Genomic DNA, 20,401 nt, shown 5'->3' with positions numbered 1-20,401 from the left:
TAAGGATGTCAATTTAGCCTGCAACCCGTGGCCTGGCCCGAATAGCCCGCCAAATTTATAGGGTTAGGGCTGAAAATTTCCAGCCCGATAAAATTACAGCCCGATTAGTCCGCACCCGATTAACCCGCAACCCGTTAGGGCCAGACCCGAAAACCCGATGGGCTGGCCCGAAAACCCGATAAAAATTCTATTGTTTTATTTGTTTGACTCTAATTCGACACTTCATTGATTATTTTATAATATAGATTACTAAAAAATAACTTTACATTTTATATATTAAATATATAAATTATATATTAAATTTTTATTAATATAATAATAGAGAAATGAATTAGAAACTTCAAATTTACTAAAAAATATATTTAAATTTCTAAACATGCTTTAAAATTTCTTGATGTTTATGTTTAATTTTGCATAAATCTCAAATATTAGTATTTGATCATGTTTATGTTTGAGTTTAAGCATGTATCTCAAATTTATCATAATTAAATATTTTACATTTTATAAATATAACTCATTTTCACCATTATTTATTGGATTGATCGCATGTTAATTTTATCAGTAGCAACCCGATTAACCCGATGGGCTAGCCCGAAACCCGAGCTTTTAGGGTTAGGGTTGAACTTTTATAACCCGAAAAAATCACAACCCGATTAGCCTGCACTCGATTGACCCGCAACCCGAATAGGGTTGGCCCGAAACCCGGTGGGCTGGCCCGATTGACATCCCTAGTATATGCAATAATTATAATTCTCCACCAGAAAAGATTCAGACACTTTACAACAAAGAAAGAACATTCATAATGCGCACCAAAAAAACCAGCCTCAACCTCATTTTTCAACTATCACGTCAGTTTTTCTCATTTCACCACCAACACATGCAATGCATCCAACCTCAATTTCAGCCCCAATTCAATTTCGCAATTATCATTTAATTGGCTAAAAATTATCCTTGGATATTTTTTTTGCAGTGAATATATACTTTGAACTCTAGAAAATAAGTGCATCTTATAATATTTGTGAACATATATGCAAAACACATTCGTTGCCTTACGTATTTCACAGTCTACTAAGTATATTTCTTCTTTTTTCATAATAACAATCATAATAAATCTCTACATATAGATCATATGCATCATAAAATGCAATTTCCATATCAGAATTTGTGAGTTGAACAGACATGAAGCCTTGCCCATCATAGAAGAATTTTAGGTTTTCATGACTTAAATTTTTAAGATCTCCCCTCCAAGCTTTTGACCCGGCGCCGCTCGTTAAAAACTGAATACGGCTGTAAATCAATTAAAAAATTTATTAAATTAAAGTTACAAATTTCATATTCTATTTCTACTTTAGAATTAATATAGAAGTTGGTGTCACACCTTTCGTCGTCACTAATTTGTTGGAGACAGTGATCATGGCCGTTCATGTAGAGGTCTGCGCCATTGGCCTGATTTTCCCATTAAAATGGATAGTAATATTTTTAATACTAACATTGATGAAAAGATGAATTATATTTTTACACTCAAAATTTATTTTGAAATATAAATTTACAAGCTCTGTAGTGTCACCGTGATGGCCCACCGCTATTTTCCATTTTGCCCTTGATTCCTTCAACGCTCTATCAAGATCCTACACCATTTTTATTTTAATAATAATAATAATAATAATAATAAATACATACTCCATTTTATAATAACGCCATCATTTAAATATCAATAAAATAAGTATATCCATCATTTTCTTTCGTTTGAAAAAATTGTTTACCTGCATTAACCACAAAAGACCTCAAACAAAGCCATCTACTATCAATTTTTTGAAGAACTGGGCTCATTTGTGCAACTGCATCGCCTCGGTAATCATGATTGCCTAAAACTGCATGTATCAATTCACAAATTAATAAGTAAATTAATAATTGAATTAAATTAAATTATTTTTCCAAAACTGAATTTAAAGAAGAAAATTATTTACCATTGTACCACGGTTTTTGGAGGCTTTTGGCTGTGTAAATGTTGGTAAAAGATTCAACAAAGGCAGGGTCTGTCTCCCCTTTCAATCCATTATCATAAAAGTTATCACCTGTTGAAATTACAAAATCTATATCTAATTCTTCTCCAATTCTTCCCATCTGCATGCACACATCAAAATCAGATTAAAAAAATTACTATAAATTCCAATATATTGATCAGAGATAATGTTAAAACTCAAAATAGGAAATATTGAACGGATTAAAACATGCATTTGAGACATTTTAATAATTAATAATTATAATCCTTATATCAGTAGTAGTATTCCATTTCATGTGATCATTGCTAGCGACTTATTTTTAAAAATTTATAGCAATTAAATGGAATATCATCATAATGTACACCCAATGATAGAAAAGAAACAAAACCAAAAGTTAATTATAGTATATTTGAACACAATCAGATTAATTAGAATAAAAAGGAAATATATAGAAACTAACCTGAAGTGCAACTTGAGATTGGTTATACTCTCCTTTTCTTCCCCAATCTCCAATAACCAAAAATTTGAGAGTGCCATCACCTTTTGTGGGTTGCTCAAATTTTGGAAATTTAGCAGATATTTGGGCACAAGAAAACAATCATTTTCATGGTTTTCTTCTCAGACAAACCCATTTCAAATAATTTCTCTGACTGACAAGAAAAGAGATGCTTGTTTTCTTTTCTTCCAACAAAGAAATTTACAAATAATATTTGTTCAAATAATATCTTATTTTTAGTAGTATTTCTAACATAATAAGGATGGGCCGAAGTCCTTGTTGGATAAGGTAAAAATGGGCCGGCCCGTTTTGGATAACGAAACTTGGCATTTCAAATTAAAATCACTGAGGGAAGAAATCAGTGAATTGAGTGATCGATCGGAGATGAAGCTGCGACACGCGATGGTGTGCTCTTCGAACCAGAACAGGAGCATGGAGGCGCACTGGCTGCTCAAGAGAGAGGGCTTCGACGTAGCCTCGTACGGAACTGGGCAGCACGTTAAGCTTCCTGGGCCCTCCCTTAGAGAACCCAACGTCTACGATTTCGGCACCCCCTACAAGCAAATGTTCGACGACCTCCGCCGCAAAGACCCCGAATTGTAACCCTTCTTTTCCCTTTTCTCTCTAATTTTTGGTTGATTAGCGGCAAAATCGGCGAATTCTAGTTCATCATGTGCTAAAACCCCTTTTCCCCCATCAGTTCCCATACTTTTCATTCCTGAAAAAAAGTAGAATTTTTTTGTGATACTGTCTGTTTGGCAACTTATGTAGTTCTGGATATTGGTATATTACTGGATTTTCCCTATTTCTCTCTGCTATTTTTTCCTTCTGAAAATAAGAGAATTTGTGTTATAAACTGACTGCACTTTTTGTGGGCGTTGCTTAGCTGTGAGATGAAATACTGAAGGGTTTTTATTTTGTAGCTTCATAAATACTAGTAAGAAATATACTTTGTTGGATTATATCATAGATGTGTGTATCTAAGTTATGTGGTGAGCCAGTCTGGTGGAGTAATATAGTATTTCAGAGCAGATGTTGTGAACTTGATGCTTAATATCTCACCGATATCACAATGAACCAATGGACATATATGTACGTGCTCATGTTAGCTTAAATGTTTTTGTCCTTATATTTCAGTATTTCAGCCTCATATATTTCAAACTGTACAGATATCGGCGAAATGGAATACTACCAATGCTCAAGAGGAACTTATCAGTAAAAACTGCCCCTCAGCGTTGGCAAGAAAACGCTGCAGATGGTACATTTGATGTCGTACTCACATTCGAAGAAAAAGTTTTTGATATGGTTCTTGAAGGTTAGTAAATCAAAGCAGACTGCCTGGTTTTGCCCCAATGATTGTGTAATGAAATCGCACATTTATTTCAGAGCTGATTACGTTTATATATGCTGCGTGGTAGTGAATTTCTATAGTTTGTTAGACCTGGTGACTTGAGGTCTCTGGTAATATATCTATTCTTTCGTACTACATTGATGATGGGAACTAAGGAAACGTAAGACCCCTAGAAGTGTGCAGTTAAACAGTTAGCATGTCATCTTTAACTTGACATCTTTGATCATACCAGTATATCATTTTCTTTTGTTGATTTGGAAAATTCACATCCACCAGCTCATTGATTCCCTAAATGCAAGTGTTAAACGTACTAGTTCTAGATGTGGTTGCTATCTTTCATATATTAAAAAATATATCTGTGTAATCGATCAGCTGATGTATGCGTGCATATGGCAGATCTACATAATCGGAAGCATGTGCTTTTGAAGCCTGTTTTAGTCATCAACTTGGAAGTAAAAGATAATCACGAGGAGGCAGCAATTGGTGGCCGGCTTGCGCTACAATTATGTCAAGAGGTACACACTTGTTTGCCATCCAGAGATTGGACACAGTAGTTTTAGCTGCTTAAAATATTCAATGCAATAATATGCAGATCGAGGCTGCTGGAAATTGGGAGGAATGTGTTGATGATCTCATTATGAACTTTGAGAGACAAAACCACAGGAAGCTCGTCTACAGCATCTCATACTACTGATCACGTTTTGGCTGATAGTGACGATCATGAGCAGGGAAGATTGGCTAGGAACATAGCAACCAAGTGGAGCTTTGAGATATCTGCTGGAGATCAAGATTTCTCACTTGGGTTTAAATCTTCTCTGTTAAAATTGTACTTCTGATCGGCTTATCACAAGCTACCTACGGTATGTGTACAAAGATGCTGCTTTTTCTAGGGACCAGCAAGACTGAAATGAAACTGATTGAAATACTAATCCAATTAAATGTAACTGCTGATGTTTCGAACTTTGGCTTGGGTAATAATTTAGACAGACAATTGTTTCTAAACTACAAACTTTAGGTCAATTAAAGGTTTTGCACATTACAAAAAGTTAAACTTATAGTTGACTTTGATTTTAGAGCCGGGATTAGTTTCTACTTTATCCCAAATCAGGATTTAAGGTTCATAATTTTTTACTCCGTTTTCTCATGATGGTTATTTTTTTAGTTAAATTTCAATGTGCATCATGTATCATAATTATGCCACATGAGCAAGGACACAATTTTAATTTAGTAGTAATAAATTGAGCTCGATCTGAATCAAAACTAAGTACAATAACTAACAAGCATAATCTCTTGTCGTGAACGAAATTAGAATTTGATCGAATTTAGGAATAGGTAATAATTTTACAAGCATAATTTCATCAGGTTCGAACAATTTTGAGCGTTATCTTTCATATACTGTACTCAAATATATACACAAAGTAAACACCCCAAAGAGAACTGATTTTCTAAATGTCAGACTGAGACACATATACATATATGCACGCAAACAATTTCGACAGTGCAATTTAGGTTAAATTTTTTTTTACAAGCTACATGTTTCTCAAAACAAACCCAGTTAAAGATATCTCGATGCAACTGCCAAACACCATTGATCTTATATTACCTTTCAAAACCTACCCTTTCTCAACCTCTGAACAATACGAGCCTACATATCATTTCAACTCTGCCAATTAAAGGCCTGGAATGCTGACTTGGATGATCTCAGTCTTTTCACTTGTAAAGGCCGATTAATATGGCTGGTGCAGCTTCATCCCATTGCTCGGGCAACTCGTGCTCTTTTGCAATGATTGTGAAAGAAACTATCTTCTCCTTCCATAGTAAACGCCGGCACCAGAATGGTAAATATGCTGCCGATAGCGTGGCCCTCCAGACCTATGCTGTCCATCCCATGAATGGCCCCTGTTTGACACTCTACCTCCACTGTGAGATGAGTTTAGTGGCTGCATACCTCCGTTCAGTTCTTCCTCTTCTCTATCGTTGTATTCTAGGACAAGACGCTTTATGTCTTGTTTCTCTTCTAGCTCGGCTGCTTCCTTTTGCTTTGTGCTCTGCACAAGAGAGCAATCGCGGGGGATATACATCTGCTTTGTCTGTTGCTTGTTACCACGCTTCACAAGCACCTTCACCTGGACTTCCTTGCTTCCACCAATCCCATCATATGTTATCTCATCACCACTTTCACCTTCAGTTCCTCTTCCATGGTGTTCCTTGACCGAGCCCTCGAACAAATTCATGGGAATCATCATATTTATTGTTGGCCGTGAGCGCAACTCTAGCTTTCTTGAATCCAAACTTTCCTGCATCCATTCAACAATCTACTTTAGTTGCATTAATTTGAGATTTTAGTCACCATTTGATTTTCTAAAAAACTCGGAAAAGGTCCAAGTTGGAAAAAAAAAATTGTTTTCACAGTGCCACAAGTACCACCATGTTTGACAAGGCGGGAATACAAATATGGGTTCTTGAGCATCCAACACAGGTTGACCCAAATGGAAAATAAATTAAAAAATCTTGCCTGCATTAGAGCTCTCAGTTCCCGGTCAAAATCAGCCACCTCCTGTGGGTCTACCTTGGCTACCTTCTGCCTTACACGAACCTTATCATCTTCATCTGAAGCAGGATCCCGTCCATCATCATATTCATCTTCACTTTCACCAACCTCATCTTGGTCAGTTTCTTCATCATCGCGACCAATGTTCTCAGTGGTGCCACTTCCAGAGTCACTATCCGTCTCCCCAGCATCATCTTCGTGCACTTCACCATTTTCCTCAGTGCCATTACCAGTACTTTGTCCATTGACAGATAGAGTGCCAGAACTCGTCCTCCGCGGAGTTTTTTCCGAGTCCGAGTACTTTTCATTATGAGCTTTCTCTGAAACTCTACGTTCAAGTTCTTCAAGATCAGATAGAGCAACATTAACCTCCTCAAATGATGAATAACGGATCATCTTTGGCCTCAAGTCAACAAATAAATCCTGAAAAGTAATTGCATTTGTAAGATCAGCTGAAATAAGTTACTACCTCCGTCCCTGAAAGTTTGTCCCATTTTTCCATTTCCATCCGTCCCCCAAAGTTTGTCCCATTTCACTTTTTACCATTTTTGGTAGTGGACCCCATATTCCACTAATTCATTCCTACTCACATTTTATTATAAAACTAATATATAAAAGTAGGACCCACAATCCACTAAATTTTGCAACTCACTTTCCATTACATTTCTTAAAACCCGTTCCGGGTCAAAGTGGGACAATATTTGGGGGACGGAGGTAGTAACAAGTAAAGTACTCTCATGTTACAGGATAGAGCTGTAATGATGGGGAATATAATAGTCAAATATGCATTTTATTTAGATGATACGGACATCTTTTATTAAAATTAAGATGACTCAACTCAAGCTATAACACATTATATATAGCCCTGGTGTATGACACACCACTTGAACAGTAATATAACCTAAATGACTGACAAGAAAGGAGATATTAGATAAATGGTTTCAAGAACCAAATGCTAACGAACCATTTCAACCTCCCATTTTTATCCTATCCCAACACTCAAGTAAGAAAATATAAAATTAATTGAGAATACTAGGGACATTGACTTTCTAGTTTCCAAGGCAGCACATAAAATAAGTGTTTTGTATCGTGTCAATATCATGAGATCCGTAGTAATTAGCATCTTTTCATGTCAACAGACCAACTTTTATTCTGAAACATAATCATACTTGCTTTCATAAGTCTCGTCTCCAAGGACAACGCACAAAATTCTCCAAGGAGAACAATACACACAATGCACAAGTCTGTCATCAAAGAGCATCAACATAACATTCGCCAATTTGTGTTCCTTGTACCAGAACTGAGACATTCAAATGAAGATATACATTTCTACTCTTTAACTGGTTCAGCAACAAAAATTTCAAAACCCACTTTCATGAGTTAAATTTATTGCCTTCCAACCAACAAAGTGAAGGCTTAAGCAACTCTTCATGAAGTGTGTACATCAAATCTACTTTATTCTTGGAGGAGAAAGAGAGACTTAAAGGATAATCTCAAAGTTTGAAATGACTTGTATCGTACAATTTGGTCAATCCAACCCAAATCTGAAATTATAGGAAACTATTCCAGAGAATTTATTCATTATTAGAGTTTTGAATTTGGTTTAGCTTATTCCTATGTTCATTTATTTGACATCATGAAAAATGCAATTTAGGTAAGATAACGGTCCAGTACAGACTTCACATAGAAATAACACAGGTTAGACACTGACCTGCAGATCAAATTCAACATCCAGGGGAAGGACACATTTGCTCAGAATATACCTCTGGAAGTGTATCAAGAACTGATCAAGCTTCCTTTTTGATGAACCTCTATCAAAATAATGCCCACATGTCTCAAGAAGTATGATGACCATTCTCATACGAAAACAGTCCTCTGGAGGATCCAATGTATCTTGCTAGTTTCATGAAATAAGGCAAACCAATCAATGTCTGCTTAAAATTTTGAAGTATTCTAGCAATCTAGATACAACATGATGATTAAAGTATCAATAGCAGCAAGACAAATCCTATTCAACATGAATTCCAAACCCATGATCTAGCATGAACAAAATTCTTATCATTTAGAGATATATAGCTCAGACATCACAGCGACAATATGTGTGGTCTCTACAGTGGAACAATAGCCACTTTTCTGAATATATACTACACCAAAAAGTTAGGGACTAACTCAAGGGGCCAAGATGAGGCTTCAAATCGACAATGTCCTCGAGAAATTAGACGGGTGACTAACTAAGGGACTAAGATAGATGGTTACTGGATTGACTTCCGGTGCTTCACGAAATCACAATTAATGGATTGACATTTTTCAATAAATGAAACACATAATATAATAGACCACTTAAAGTGCAAAAAAAAGCCACTAAATTTGATTTCTTTCAAAAATAAATTATTTACATAATAATTTTCTAAGAGTACATGACAGAATTTCTCATAAAAAGATAACCAGAAAATATATTCAAACAAAACTTATTTCAAAACCATCAAAGCATCTTCATTTATTTATCAAAACTCAAAAGAAAATCACAGGAATAGCATCAAACTCGTCAGAGCAAGATAAGGATGAAAAACCAGCCATGCAATTTGTGACAAATTGAACATTATAAGTAATAAATGTGTAGTTTGAAGTAACAACTCCATACCTCTGTCGTCCCATGTCCAAAAGAAAGAATTAGATAGAGCGTATCAAAAATGACAGATGAATCAACAAGTTCGTAGTTATACAGTTCCCCCAAGAAACGCATGTATGCAATCCGTTGTTGCTCCATTCCATATTCATTTAACTCTAAACCCACTCTAATTTCCTCCAAAACCTGAAGAGAGATAATTTTATGTTGGATAATTTAGAGTAAGTTTGTGAAAAATTTTATAGCTAAAATTTATGAATATACATCCAAAATTTAACAGCAAAGCAACAGGGTGGATGGTACCTCAATCTATGTGATTGATTTGTTAATAGTGAAAAACCTAAATATAAAGATACAAAAGCTGCCAGATATTTGGTTAGTTCAGACATCCGGGGACTAACCTCATCAACAACAGCAACTGCAAAGTCATCATGATAGCGACTCAGACCAGCAGTAAGTGATGCAATCAAATGAATCTGACCATATTTCCCTTTGTGAACCTTCAGAAAACACTTCAAAAGATAGTCCTCACATTCACTCCAAGGTAGCTTGCGCAATTGTCTTAGAACATGCTCGATGGAGGACTTATCAAGATCTGAGAAAAGTAGTTTCCTAATATACTGCAGAGTACAATAGATAGAATTAGAAGCATTTCTTCAATATTAGCATATTATTGCAGCTGATGGAGAGCAAAACTACCTGATGTAAAGGAGGACGAACTTTGGAGACTCGTGCAGATCTTTCTGGTGGTTTACACAAGTAATAAGCATTTTCCACCAATGTGCTTTGACGGGGATCCAAATTCTTAACATTTTTCAAGCGCATCAGTATCTCTAGCATGTTTGACATGCGAACAGTGGTCTCAGGGGACCGGTAGAGAAAGCGGCCACACGTCTCAAGTAGATTGCAAGCGACATCTATATTATGGTGTGTGAAATCATCTAAACAAGCCTGCAACAAGAGAAAACCGACTCTCATAAATGGAAAAACTGTCTCAACCTAACATAAGTGTTCAAATTATTGCAATGAAACAAGTAGCAAACTTAGTAGGATATGCCAAAAGCCAACAGTTTCAATGTTCCATGCACTGCATCGAGCAATTTTTAGGAACTAAAGGGTTTATTATGTCCCAAATAGTGGAAGAGAAGACGACACAGCCACCAACCAGAGAAAGACAGAGCTTCTGAGACGAAAAGGTTCCTCATACACCAATATAAGCTTAATAGATGAATGCAGAAAATTATTCACATGTACATTATATAAAAAACAATGTAATTTTCTGTACCTTTAGACAGGTAAAAACTAAGCTGGCAGGAGCAATTTTAAACTTGCAAAGTTCTCCAATAAATCGTATATTCCTGATTTTTGTTTCAATATTCATTTGATCCTGCAGTATAACAAGAATAGGAGATAATGTGTAACCGGCAAGAATACAGTGTGGGTTCAAACTAAATACAAGTGAATCAGTTTAGATCACCTTCTTATTAATTAAAGTATTGAACTCTTCCTCCAACAACTGTAAGAGCATGGATGCTACATCTCTCATACACGTAGACAGTGTAGCAACCATCCGTGAGTAGTACGCCAACAGCTCAAGAGATGTTCTTGGCACATTGAACAATACCCTCACAAGCTTTTTCCTAGTGGACTTTGAGTTAAGATAGCAAAACTCAACCTTGAAAATAAGAACGAATTCTGGTTAGAGACGCATCTTGACATCTAGATATCATAAAACTAACCAATGAAAACAGAACAGTGCTTGGGTGGGAACAGAAAATTTACTGTGAGCTGGTCAATCAGATCACGGCTAACACAGCTTGGAAGCCTATGCAGTAAAGCTTCAAGATTAGTTCCATCAAGACCTTTGGTTTTATCCTTTTCGATTTCTCCTCTTCCAGCATCCTCCTTACCCTTATCTTTGTCAGAGTCTTTGGCTTTCTCCTTGTCCTTTTCTTCTTTATCATTATCTTTGCCCTCTTTATCCTCTTGTACAATAGTAGAATCAGCAGAAACCTCAGGATTTTCTTGGATAACAACTTGACCTTTATCTGACTCGGGAGTCGTATCCTTCAAAATCAATTACTATGTGAATGGACAACCATAAGTCCTGGTATCATTGTAGCATATTCTAAAGAATAACAAAGCATAGGCCTGAGAAACCCAAAACAGGTAAACCCCCTGAATCTTAATAGGGCCCTAGAAATTATTGCATGAGAAAGGAAACACAACCTATGCAAACATGTCAAGTATAATACAACTAAGACCATAGTTCTGGTATGATTTTCACTAAAATTGTTTATAAGACATTCAATATCAAGATCAATGATTAAACCTTGGAATAAAAAGGAGGAATTTATAGAAGGACTACTAATATATGAGCATGATGCATGCATGTGGTATTCCATAGTAAATGCAACTAATATCGGAGAGAGGTAGGGTAAAGTAATTACAGCTGGCAGATCCTGGGTCTTTGAAGATTGTTCATTCGGCTTCGATTCAACCTCTCCAAGCAAAACCGCAGGAACAAATGCTCTAATCAGGAAAACCAGTCAACAATTTTAGCCCCATTATTTCATTTAAGGACAAACACAATAATCAATTCATAAATCAGCAACCTAAGATCTGGAAGGCACTTGTAGAAGGCTCTAGTATCATCATCATCCCACAGGGCTTCGAGAGTGGGAGAATCTTTGCTGGCAACAGGAGATGAAACATCCTCCCCTGATGTGACTCTAGTCGTATGACTATCCTCTGGCATCACAGGAGGTTGCATATCAAGTGCTTCTGCTAAACTACACAAGAAAAGATTGTAACAGTTCACAACCGTAGGCAAAAACACTGAAGAAGCACCGATATAGGTGCCAAAAAAAGAATGGCAGGGGAAAACAAATGAGAATCCCTAAAGAGTAAAGATATTGTATACTGTATAATATAACTAATGTATTTTACATATGCAAGTTTTTGGAGGAATAGTGACAATTAACTCACGATGAGACGCCACGACTTAGAAGGTCATACGATTTCCGCAGCTTTTCATATGATGTGGCATTTTCCTCACTCAATTCACCTTTGGCATTCAAAATCTTTGCATTATCATGCTCCATTTGGCGAAGTGACTACCATTCAGGAATTAAATAGATCAGACACTTAGGCACAAACAAAATCAAGAAACTAATAAATACAACAGGAATCTAACACCAAAAACGGAACTTCAAAGTCCTTACAGCATGCTCAGATAGAAGAAGTTCCACAGCAGCATCATAGTAAGTCTGGAAAGCCTTCCGGAAGATTTTTTTCTGATCTGCCGTAATATTAAGTCTCTTAAGAAACTGTAAGTCATGGACACCAGTAAAATAAAGTAAATATAACTGGTTATAAACCTTAGGCACTCAATACCAAATTCATGCATGACTTATATGCAGTCAAAAGCAAGAATATGCTCTCAGAAAATAGTTAAAAGTAACAAAGCAACGATCCAGATCCATCATAGTTCACAATATTATTGAATGGCTACCTTGACAAGAGATAGTTTGTGCATCTACAACTTCTTTGGCTAGTGATAACCATTGCATGACCCTAGTTAAGGATGGGATGCATTTCGAATGTGGAACTATGAATAAAGTGCAATTCAGTAAAAGGCCCTACTATAGAATTTTATGCATGGCCAATGTAAGTATATATGATTCATCTTATATATCATGAATGTACTTAACTGTACTGTATATTTGAGTCTCAGATTCAAGTTAATGAACAAATATCCTGGTGAAGTCTAATACTCATTTATAATTAGCTTAGTGAAAATAGTAAGACCTCAGAAGAACAGAAGATGTTAGACCACAAAATGTAAAGCTAAAACTAGAGGGAAACCAATAACAAATGCAAAAGATGTACCTCTTCAAGAATATCTTGTTCTGTTAATGGAAATCCAAGAAGAAACCTTCCTTGACGAGCAAAACTAGCAAGAAGGGACAAATTTGTCTGTGTTGCATCACGATCCTTCAAATGCTCTGGGCTAGTAAGATCCTTAATGATGTTCACAAATATACCAGTATCTTCTATAACCCCAACAAAGTAAAGCTCCAAGAGAAGCTTCAAGGTACTCCGCTTCTTCATGGCTCTTGAATTTTTGTCTGCGTCGAGATCCTCCACGGATTTTCCCAGTACAAAAACTTTTAAGAGACCTTGAACAAGACTAGGAGCAAATTCTTTGTACCTCTGATGGAGCAAAGAACAAATCTGATGCAAGAATATTCTTGTTAGATCTATAGGTACCAGAGGGGAAAGAATGAAATAGACGTAAAGGATGAAAAGAGCTGCTAAAAGTCCCACAGTGAAATGACTGAAATCACACAGATGTTACGCAAGTGCTCTTTTTAACCATTAGAGTTCATTTGAAACTATTTTCAATAGTATTTTCTAAATCTTGGATAAAATTTAATTAAGTACAGTTCATTTAGGAACCCCCCCGTGAGAAACTAAAAAGAAACATATTAACTAAAAGCCTAAAACCACAACTATGGACTAATTAGTCCTTCTAAATAAACTATAATTTACAATGTGTTCCACTATATAGTCCTTCATCAATCTAAGTAAAATTAACAGCAAAGAGAAGAATAAAACCAAGATGAAGTTAAAAGTCAAGCCTTGAACCTAGTACCTCATGTAAGGCACGTGCCTTAAAGCCAAGGCGGGCAATACTAAAGTTATGCACCTCCAAGGCTGTCAAAGCTTACGACGTTGTGTGCCTAACAACTACTCCCTGTGGTGTATGCTACTACCAACCTCCAGCATGTTTAATAGATTAATACTATAATCTTTCTTTTAATACACCAAAGTGGACCCCTAGAGTGGACTAGTCATAATTTAGGTTAAACTCTTAACTTTGATAAGTAAAAGAGAAATTGAAAATCCATCACAAAGCAGCCTAGACTTGGTACTAAGTGTCTACAAGTTTAGTAACTAGTTAAACTGTCTATAACAACCCACCGTGGCATCATTGTCATGGGTGAGACAAATAGAACTCAAGACTCAAGAGCACATGACATAATCTTTTAGTAAATGAATTCAGGAAACATAATAAGAAGATTATTCACTTTACAACAGAAGAATGCAAGGCAAGACAGCTAAACAATAACTACCTGTACAGCAGATTGTATATCAGCTGCTTTAAGCTTAGCATCACAAATCGCAGCCACGGCTTCACTAACAAATTTGCTTAAATTTACACCACGCAATTCATCCATTAGACCTTCTCGCTGCTCCTCATTGATTTGCTTTAATTTTTTAATGACTGCTGTATTGCGCTTGATGCTAGAGTCAAGTGTCCTGAGAAAGCCTGTGTCTGAAATCGAAAAATAGCTATATCAGCAGTTAGGCAGTATGGAGTCCAGAATCTGAATTATAAAAAAACAAAAAAGCATGTGGCCATACAGAAGTCATATAACTAATATGTATTACATCTTTAAATTTGATACATGTATGTTATGACTGCTAAGCTGGATAACAAAATCTTAGTATCTCAAGTATCAATCGTAGTGCTGGATGGAACATCAGCAGGAATGATTAGGCATATATAGTGGCACTGCACCAGAGCCCCATGAAACCTTATTCACTTAATGTAATTTAAAAAAATTGAGCAGGCTAGCCTCCTACTATCAGTACACTCTCGTGGCATATTCAAGTATTCAACAGTGAATAGAATTATTTGGCAGTTGAAAAATCCCAGGAGAATACTCAATATGAGATGTTAAGCTGTATAAGCTGTGAATTCAAGTAAATTTCTATCAGTGAGAATACCAACCAGGCCTCTCGGGATTCAAATTACTTTGACGCAACGCCATTTTCGCTTCAATGGATTTCTTAAATTCCTCAAGCCGGGCAATGGCTTCCTGCAGCAAATAACTCTATCAGTTAACCCCCAAAATTAAAACTATACCATCTTTGAACAAGCAACAAAAAATACTTAATCTTCACCACCCATAGTAAAAAATTAAGAAAAAAAAGGAAAAAGGAAAACCTAAAGTAGCACTGTCATTGATAAAGTAAGCTCTCAATTTGGTACAGAAATCGCAGCGAGGGTTTATTTCAACAGAAAAGGGGACAGGAACATCTAGGACGAGTACGAGTAATTAAAAGAAATGGGGAATTGAAGGAAGAAGTGAAATGAAAAATTGTGACCTCGTCATCGTGTCTTCGCTCGTCGTCATGCTTCTCTTGTTGTTCTCCGTCGCCGGGTTCCATCTTGTTAGAGAGATGGGAGAGGAGAGAGAAAGTGCGCGGGCGTGGAAGAGATCGGCGTCGGGGTGGGATTGGGGGTGGAAGTTTGTGTAATTTTGAGTTCTTTTAATAGGTGCTGTTTGGCAATTATCTAAATTGGATTTGACTTAAGACCGTGTTTGGCAGCGAAGCTAATGACAACAAAATATGGAAGACTCAGAAGCTGATATACACACAAGATTTTATCCTGGTTAGACTTGACTATTTATATTATTATCATATAAATTTAATATATTTTTATTAATTGATTCTTAAATTATTTTGTTAACTTTATATACACAACATTATATCCTAATTAGATTTGATTTATTATCATATAAATTTAATATAATTCTATTAATATTTTTATTCATTGATTCTTAAATTATTTTGTTACTTTTTTTAACCGAAAGAGTTTAAAATATATTATAATAGAAAATACAGATTTTGAAGTTAGAATCGCAAGTTTTATTAATAGGCGATTCGCCGAGTTCGCACCAATAAACCTAGTGGTCCCGCTTATATGGTGACCGGATATATAAAATTTATGGCGTTCCACTGCTTTAAACTCGATCAATCCGGATGGAATTATCATGTTCCTAACATGTCAATCCGTAAATGATACAAAGCCAATAAGACTTAATCCATATTCATTAATTTCTTATATATCCGTGATGTGTCTTAAATTGACAATTTTATTTCTCTTATAATTGTTTTCGTTTATTTGTTTTTAAGTAGCTAAGCTCGTAGGCTTAAATTGACAATTTTATTTGATGTTATTTTAATTATTTGTCCGAAATCTAGACCTTGTTTTATTTTAATAATTCGTATCCCTAATGATTTTCATTATTTAGTCAGTAATGGAATGAATTGTTGTACTTATATGAAACCAATGCCATTCAAACCAAGTTTCTATTTGCTATCTTTACTTGTTATTGTTTATTTCTATTTAAAAACAAAATCTTCGACTTATATGGTGAAGATAGTGTATAAAATTTATGCTGAATACTACTCGTATGTAGATCTACAATACACGTACATACAATTAACCAAAGTATAATCCATTCGCATAATAATTTTTTTTGTTTGACCACAGATTTTTCGAACTCGTCTGCAAATGCCGAAAGTCTCCCAGCGGATGGTGAGATTTGAACTCGTAACTTCAAGATTACCAAATGCCGAAAGTTTCCCAGCGGATGGTGAGATTTGAACCCGTAACTTCAAGATTACCATAGCTCCGCTCCGCACTGCCAACCATACTATACCTACTGATTGTTGCATAAATAATTGTATGTTTATATTGATATTTGTGAACCAAAGTAAATAATTTGTATTTCCTTCATTACTTATATGCGTGTGTGTTTATATTGATATTTGTGAACCAAAGTAAACAAAATCTAAAAATTGCGCGTGTATCCAAACAGGAACTATACGTCTGATAGTGGGGTCGAAACTCCATCTGAAAACTACAAGCGTGAACCACGAATTTATATATCATCTGTATCGGCGGGGAAATTTTTGGTGATCAAACTAGTTATGTTACGATATTACAGATACACACATGATCCCAACAACAACGAGTTCCGAGCATACACAACTCAAACAGCCATAACAATCACATGAACAGAGGAAACAAGAGCCGTCATGAAAAAGTTTTGTATAGCAAAACTACCCTTTTTTTTATTTAATCCTTCTTCTCTCTCTTCTCCACCTCCTCCAAGCGTTCAATCTCCTTGTGATAACTGCAGATGCGGTAGATGCACCTGCAATAGCATTGAGAAGCCTCCACGTGAGGATACAGAAGCAAAAACTCAATGAAATCAGATAATAACTTGGAAATGCAAAAGTTGTTTTACCAGTAAAGGAAGCATGCAGCTAAACACAAGATCACATTTCTCTGAGCCTTGAAGAACTGCATCTCATCGTTGACAACATAATCAATAGAGTGAATTGCTAAAGCAAAAATTTTATAATCCCAGCCTAAAACATTGCAAAAGGTTTCAAAATTTAAATGATTGTGCAACAGAACTCGCTGTGAAAGGCTCTATATATATAGTTGATGCTATCATGACTAATTATCCCAGCATAAGTGAAGACCAATTTCTAGGGGAGCACACATTAAGCATATAGATATACATTATACACTCTTTTAGGATAAACAATCAGAAAGGAGAACTGACAATAGACGGAGAAAGTGATTAAAAAAACCAGTAAGACTAGGTTATCAAGAGCTACCAAAGATAGGAATAAGAAACACAAAATAGGAGAAAGTTTAAACGAGATGCGTCGGCACCATGATGCTGGATTACATCATGCTCCATCATTTTTAGGAGCCATTACAGTCTGAATGTAAATACAGAAGATACAGGCACATACAAAACAAATTCAAGCAGTGCTGAAAGCAAGTGAACTGGAGAACAATAAAGCTGCATATAGAGGATATTTCATTTAAATAATATAACAGCTGGTTCATAAATATCTAAGTCTGAGATTGATGAAAAATATTCATTTCTACTAGGAGTGTGTGTATCAAAACACCCCAAAAAAATATGAAGCATACAAAAGAATGTTTTGAAGCATAATAAAAAAAGATAATTAGGCATTTGATTTGATAGAGTGAATGACATATAAAATTAAGCAAACAGCAAATGGTGATAAACATAATCACTCTTTAACATAACAACAAGAATTCCTCGTGCCCAGCAGAGACGAAAAAGCTGGCTCAACAGCATATGACCTTCACCTCTAACCCAATATCGATACTATCCTACATGCGCAAAAGAATCTTAAATATTTAGGACACTCTGATAAGTTATTATAGATTTAATTACTACTATCGGCTGCAAAATAAGACTTATTCAGCGAGCCCTGAGCAGCCATCCATCGCACATTATGTTCGTATTACCGAAGTGATACACCCAAATTTGTTGCTACCGTCACTATCAGCTTCATACATCCATTAAGCTGTAAGAATTTCATGTTTCACTATTCACCCCTACCCCAGTGTTTCTCACAGCCACTTTGGTCACTTAATGCGATCTATTGAATCAGGCATACGGTCAGAAATAGATTTTTGAACAAACAGATACTTCTTCAACTCAAGGTCCACACTCCACAGGGAACAAACCTACAAATAAAAATAATGCTATAAGAACTAATCTAACATCCACTTTTGTTCACCACGTTATTTTATTAAGTAGTAAAACAGTCTCAGTTTATGCAATTCAACTAATATACTACTGTGTGTTACCTAGTGTAGGTTTTTCAACTACGATGCTGTGGTACAAGCATAACGAGGGTTTGATTTCAGCTGGATCGACTCAGACGAAACATCACCAAGAACAATAATAATTTTTTTTTATTATTACGTTCTTAAAATTGAAGCAAAGAACAAGTATTACCCAATGTCTAAGTTCAGAATAAGCATATTTTATTTCCCCAAAACAAAGAAATTGTAATTACCGCTCTCTCATAACGACTCCTCTCAGCCGCTGTGCAGGTCTCGCCACTACATTTCAGCCGATGCTCACTCTTCCAGTATATATCTATGATCAATTCAAACAGAAAGAAAATTAGAAAACAAAACATAAACCCCTAAAAAAACTTACTATGTAAATTACAAAAAATAAAAACCCAAATATGACGGAAATCGGCAAACTCATCACCAAAAGGTGAAGAAATTGAGTACCTAGGAGCTGAAAGGCGGAGAAGGGTACGATGAATAGCGATGGCTGCACAATACGCGATATCAGCGATGAAATTCGCGACTGTATCGCTTTGGGCGCCGGTAGCGTGAGGATAACCGCGATCGCTGCCTCAGCTGCCACTACGTAGGCCAGAATCATCCATTGCAGCGCCATTTTTCGCTTATAATTGTGTTGAACTCGTCTTCTTCTTTTCTCCCTTTTCGTTTTTGAGCCTTGAAATTAGTACTAGTGATCTTCGGTTTATTACGCCGACAAATTTTAATAGTAGCTGCCAAACTGTACCTACCATTCAACCGGTTTATCGGGCTGGACCATATATTTTAGGCCCGGCATGATTATGAATATCGATAGGGCCGGGCCGAAAAGTTATGTTTTCATTTCGTACGGCCCAAACGTTAGGTATTTGAGATTCCCAATATTTAAAGAAGTTCAATATTAATGGTGAGCTCAAAATCCCCTTCAAATCATGCATGAGCTCTGAAACTTCTACATCCAAGTACTTGGTCTAAAATGAATCATTGAATGAAGATACTAGTATTTGCAAAACTATAACGAGATCTTTATAATGGTACTCATATTTTGGGCTTTCCTAATTAGACACATGAAAATGTATTTATGAAAATATTGATGGAATTAGCAAGAATATTTGATGCGGATCAATGTCTTGAATCCGATATAATACAGCCATTTCCTATATTATGGTGTCAACGATATTTTACAAACTACAAAAAGTTTGATTTCTTCTAACTAGCTTGCCTAAAAAAACAAGCCTCAATGCAACATTGGTCCATCTAGAAGTAGAATGCATGCTTCGTTCTTGGAAATTCAGAATCGTCTGCAATGCCTGAGATCAAATAGTTGAAATGGTGAACTTAGATCAAATAGGAGACTACATATCAATATCATCAATAGCATTTATTGATTTGTTAAAACTGAACATGCTACAAAATTGACCTAGAGTCTCTTATCTTGGTATGAACCCTGGACGTTGTTTGCCTTTCGATGGTCGGAAGCCGGTTCACTTGCTGCCTTCTTGCCTGAATTCCATGCGTATATTTATGTTCGGAATCCGACGTTTCAATCTCCTGGATTTCATCGATATTGGAGCCACCTTCCTCGGACAACGATAGGAAAGACATCATCAAAACAAGATTGATCCCTGCAACAACAGGCGTCTTCATTTCATCACTTTCTTCGCCGTCGACACGCTTAGTATCTTCTTCCAAATCATCCATTTCATGTACAATCTGTCAATATTCATCGTTGTAATGCTTTCATTTATTAATTAGTACGTTATTTAGCCAAACAAATATCCAATATATGATTATATCTGTAGAAAGATTTACCTTTTGGGAGAACGTCTCAGAGGAGAGATTTTTGTCTTTGTCCTCCTCTGAATTTATCTTCCTATT

General features: G+C 35.9%; 3 protein-coding genes and 1 pseudogene across 4 annotated transcripts; 1 reads left to right on the top strand and 3 right to left on the bottom strand.

The window, feature by feature from the left end:
- Positions 1-1,058: 1,058 nt before the first annotated feature.
- On the bottom strand, positions 1,059-2,593 carry LOC121749168 (annotated as a pseudogene).
- Positions 2,594-2,873: 280 nt separating this feature from the next.
- LOC121746931 (RNA polymerase II subunit A C-terminal domain phosphatase SSU72-like) lies at positions 2,874-4,852 on the top strand. Its single transcript, XM_042140889.1, has 4 exons — positions 2,874-3,098; positions 3,669-3,814; positions 4,247-4,365; positions 4,443-4,852. The coding sequence occupies exons 1-4, from the start codon at positions 2,884-2,886 to the stop codon at positions 4,542-4,544; spliced, it is 582 nt and encodes a 193-aa protein (XP_041996823.1). The 5' UTR covers positions 2,874-2,883; the 3' UTR covers positions 4,545-4,852.
- Positions 4,853-5,213: 361 nt separating this feature from the next.
- LOC121747967 (regulator of nonsense transcripts UPF2-like) lies at positions 5,214-15,365 on the bottom strand. Its single transcript, XM_042142155.1, has 17 exons — positions 15,205-15,365; positions 14,828-14,915; positions 14,166-14,368; positions 12,919-13,263; positions 12,252-12,356; positions 12,016-12,143; positions 11,643-11,819; positions 11,478-11,559; positions 10,810-11,094; positions 10,505-10,702; positions 10,313-10,414; positions 9,727-9,978; positions 9,429-9,647; positions 9,043-9,213; positions 8,113-8,298; positions 6,366-6,824; positions 5,214-6,147 (listed from the first exon to the last, which is right to left on the bottom strand). The coding sequence occupies exons 1-17, from the start codon at positions 15,265-15,267 to the stop codon at positions 5,650-5,652; spliced, it is 3,561 nt and encodes a 1,186-aa protein (XP_041998089.1). The 5' UTR covers positions 15,268-15,365; the 3' UTR covers positions 5,214-5,649.
- A 1,377-nt stretch (positions 15,366-16,742) lies between these two features.
- LOC121748503 lies at positions 16,743-19,229 on the bottom strand. Of its 2 annotated transcripts, XM_042142898.1 has the most exons (4): positions 18,971-19,228; positions 18,745-18,827; positions 17,139-17,194; positions 16,743-17,045 (listed from the first exon to the last, which is right to left on the bottom strand). In XM_042142898.1, the coding sequence occupies exons 1-4, from the start codon at positions 19,140-19,142 to the stop codon at positions 16,967-16,969; spliced, it is 390 nt and encodes a 129-aa protein (XP_041998832.1). In that variant the 5' UTR covers positions 19,143-19,228; the 3' UTR covers positions 16,743-16,966. The 2 variants fall into 2 exon arrangements, with proteins under 2 accessions (XP_041998832.1, XP_041998833.1); XM_042142899.1 differs by lacking the exons at positions 16,743-17,045; positions 17,139-17,194 and adding an exon at positions 17,852-18,409 and having other exon boundaries at positions 18,971-19,229.
- Positions 19,230-20,401: the final 1,172 nt, after the last annotated feature.

This window comes from Salvia splendens, chromosome 9 (assembly GCF_004379255.2).
Source record: "Salvia splendens isolate huo1 chromosome 9, SspV2, whole genome shotgun sequence".
Classification (NCBI taxonomy): domain Eukaryota; kingdom Viridiplantae; phylum Streptophyta; class Magnoliopsida; order Lamiales; family Lamiaceae; genus Salvia; species Salvia splendens.
Note: the sequence above shows the minus strand (reverse complement) of the source record. Positions and strands in the feature narration are given on the sequence as shown.

Coding starts and splice junctions, on each gene's coding strand:
- LOC121746931 (XM_042140889.1), top strand. CDS start 2,884: ATGAAGCTGCGACACGCGATGGTGTGCTCTTCGAACCAGAACAGGAGC. Junction 3,099..3,668: donor CGCCGCAAAGACCCCGAATT/GTAACCCTTCTT, acceptor CAAACTGTACAG/ATATCGGCGAAATGGAATAC. Junction 3,815..4,246: donor TTTTGATATGGTTCTTGAAG/GTTAGTAAATCA, acceptor TGCATATGGCAG/ATCTACATAATCGGAAGCAT.
- LOC121747967 (XM_042142155.1), bottom strand. CDS start 15,267: ATGGAACCCGGCGACGGAGAACAACAAGAGAAGCATGACGACGAGCGA. Junction 12,144..12,251: donor TTCTTCTATCTGAGCATGCT/GTAAGGACTTTG, acceptor CCTGAATGGTAG/TCACTTCGCCAAATGGAGCA. Junction 6,825..8,112: donor ATGTTGAATTTGATCTGCAG/GTCAGTGTCTAA, acceptor ATTACTTTTCAG/GATTTATTTGTTGACTTGAG.
- LOC121748503 (XM_042142898.1), bottom strand. CDS start 19,142: ATGGCGCTGCAATGGATGATTCTGGCCTACGTAGTGGCAGCTGAGGCA. Junction 17,195..18,744: donor GGAGTCGTTATGAGAGAGCG/GTAATTACAATT, acceptor GATGAGATGCAG/TTCTTCAAGGCTCAGAGAAA. Junction 17,046..17,138: donor GCTGCATGCTTCCTTTACTG/GTAAAACAACTT, acceptor ATGCTATTGCAG/GTGCATCTACCGCATCTGCA.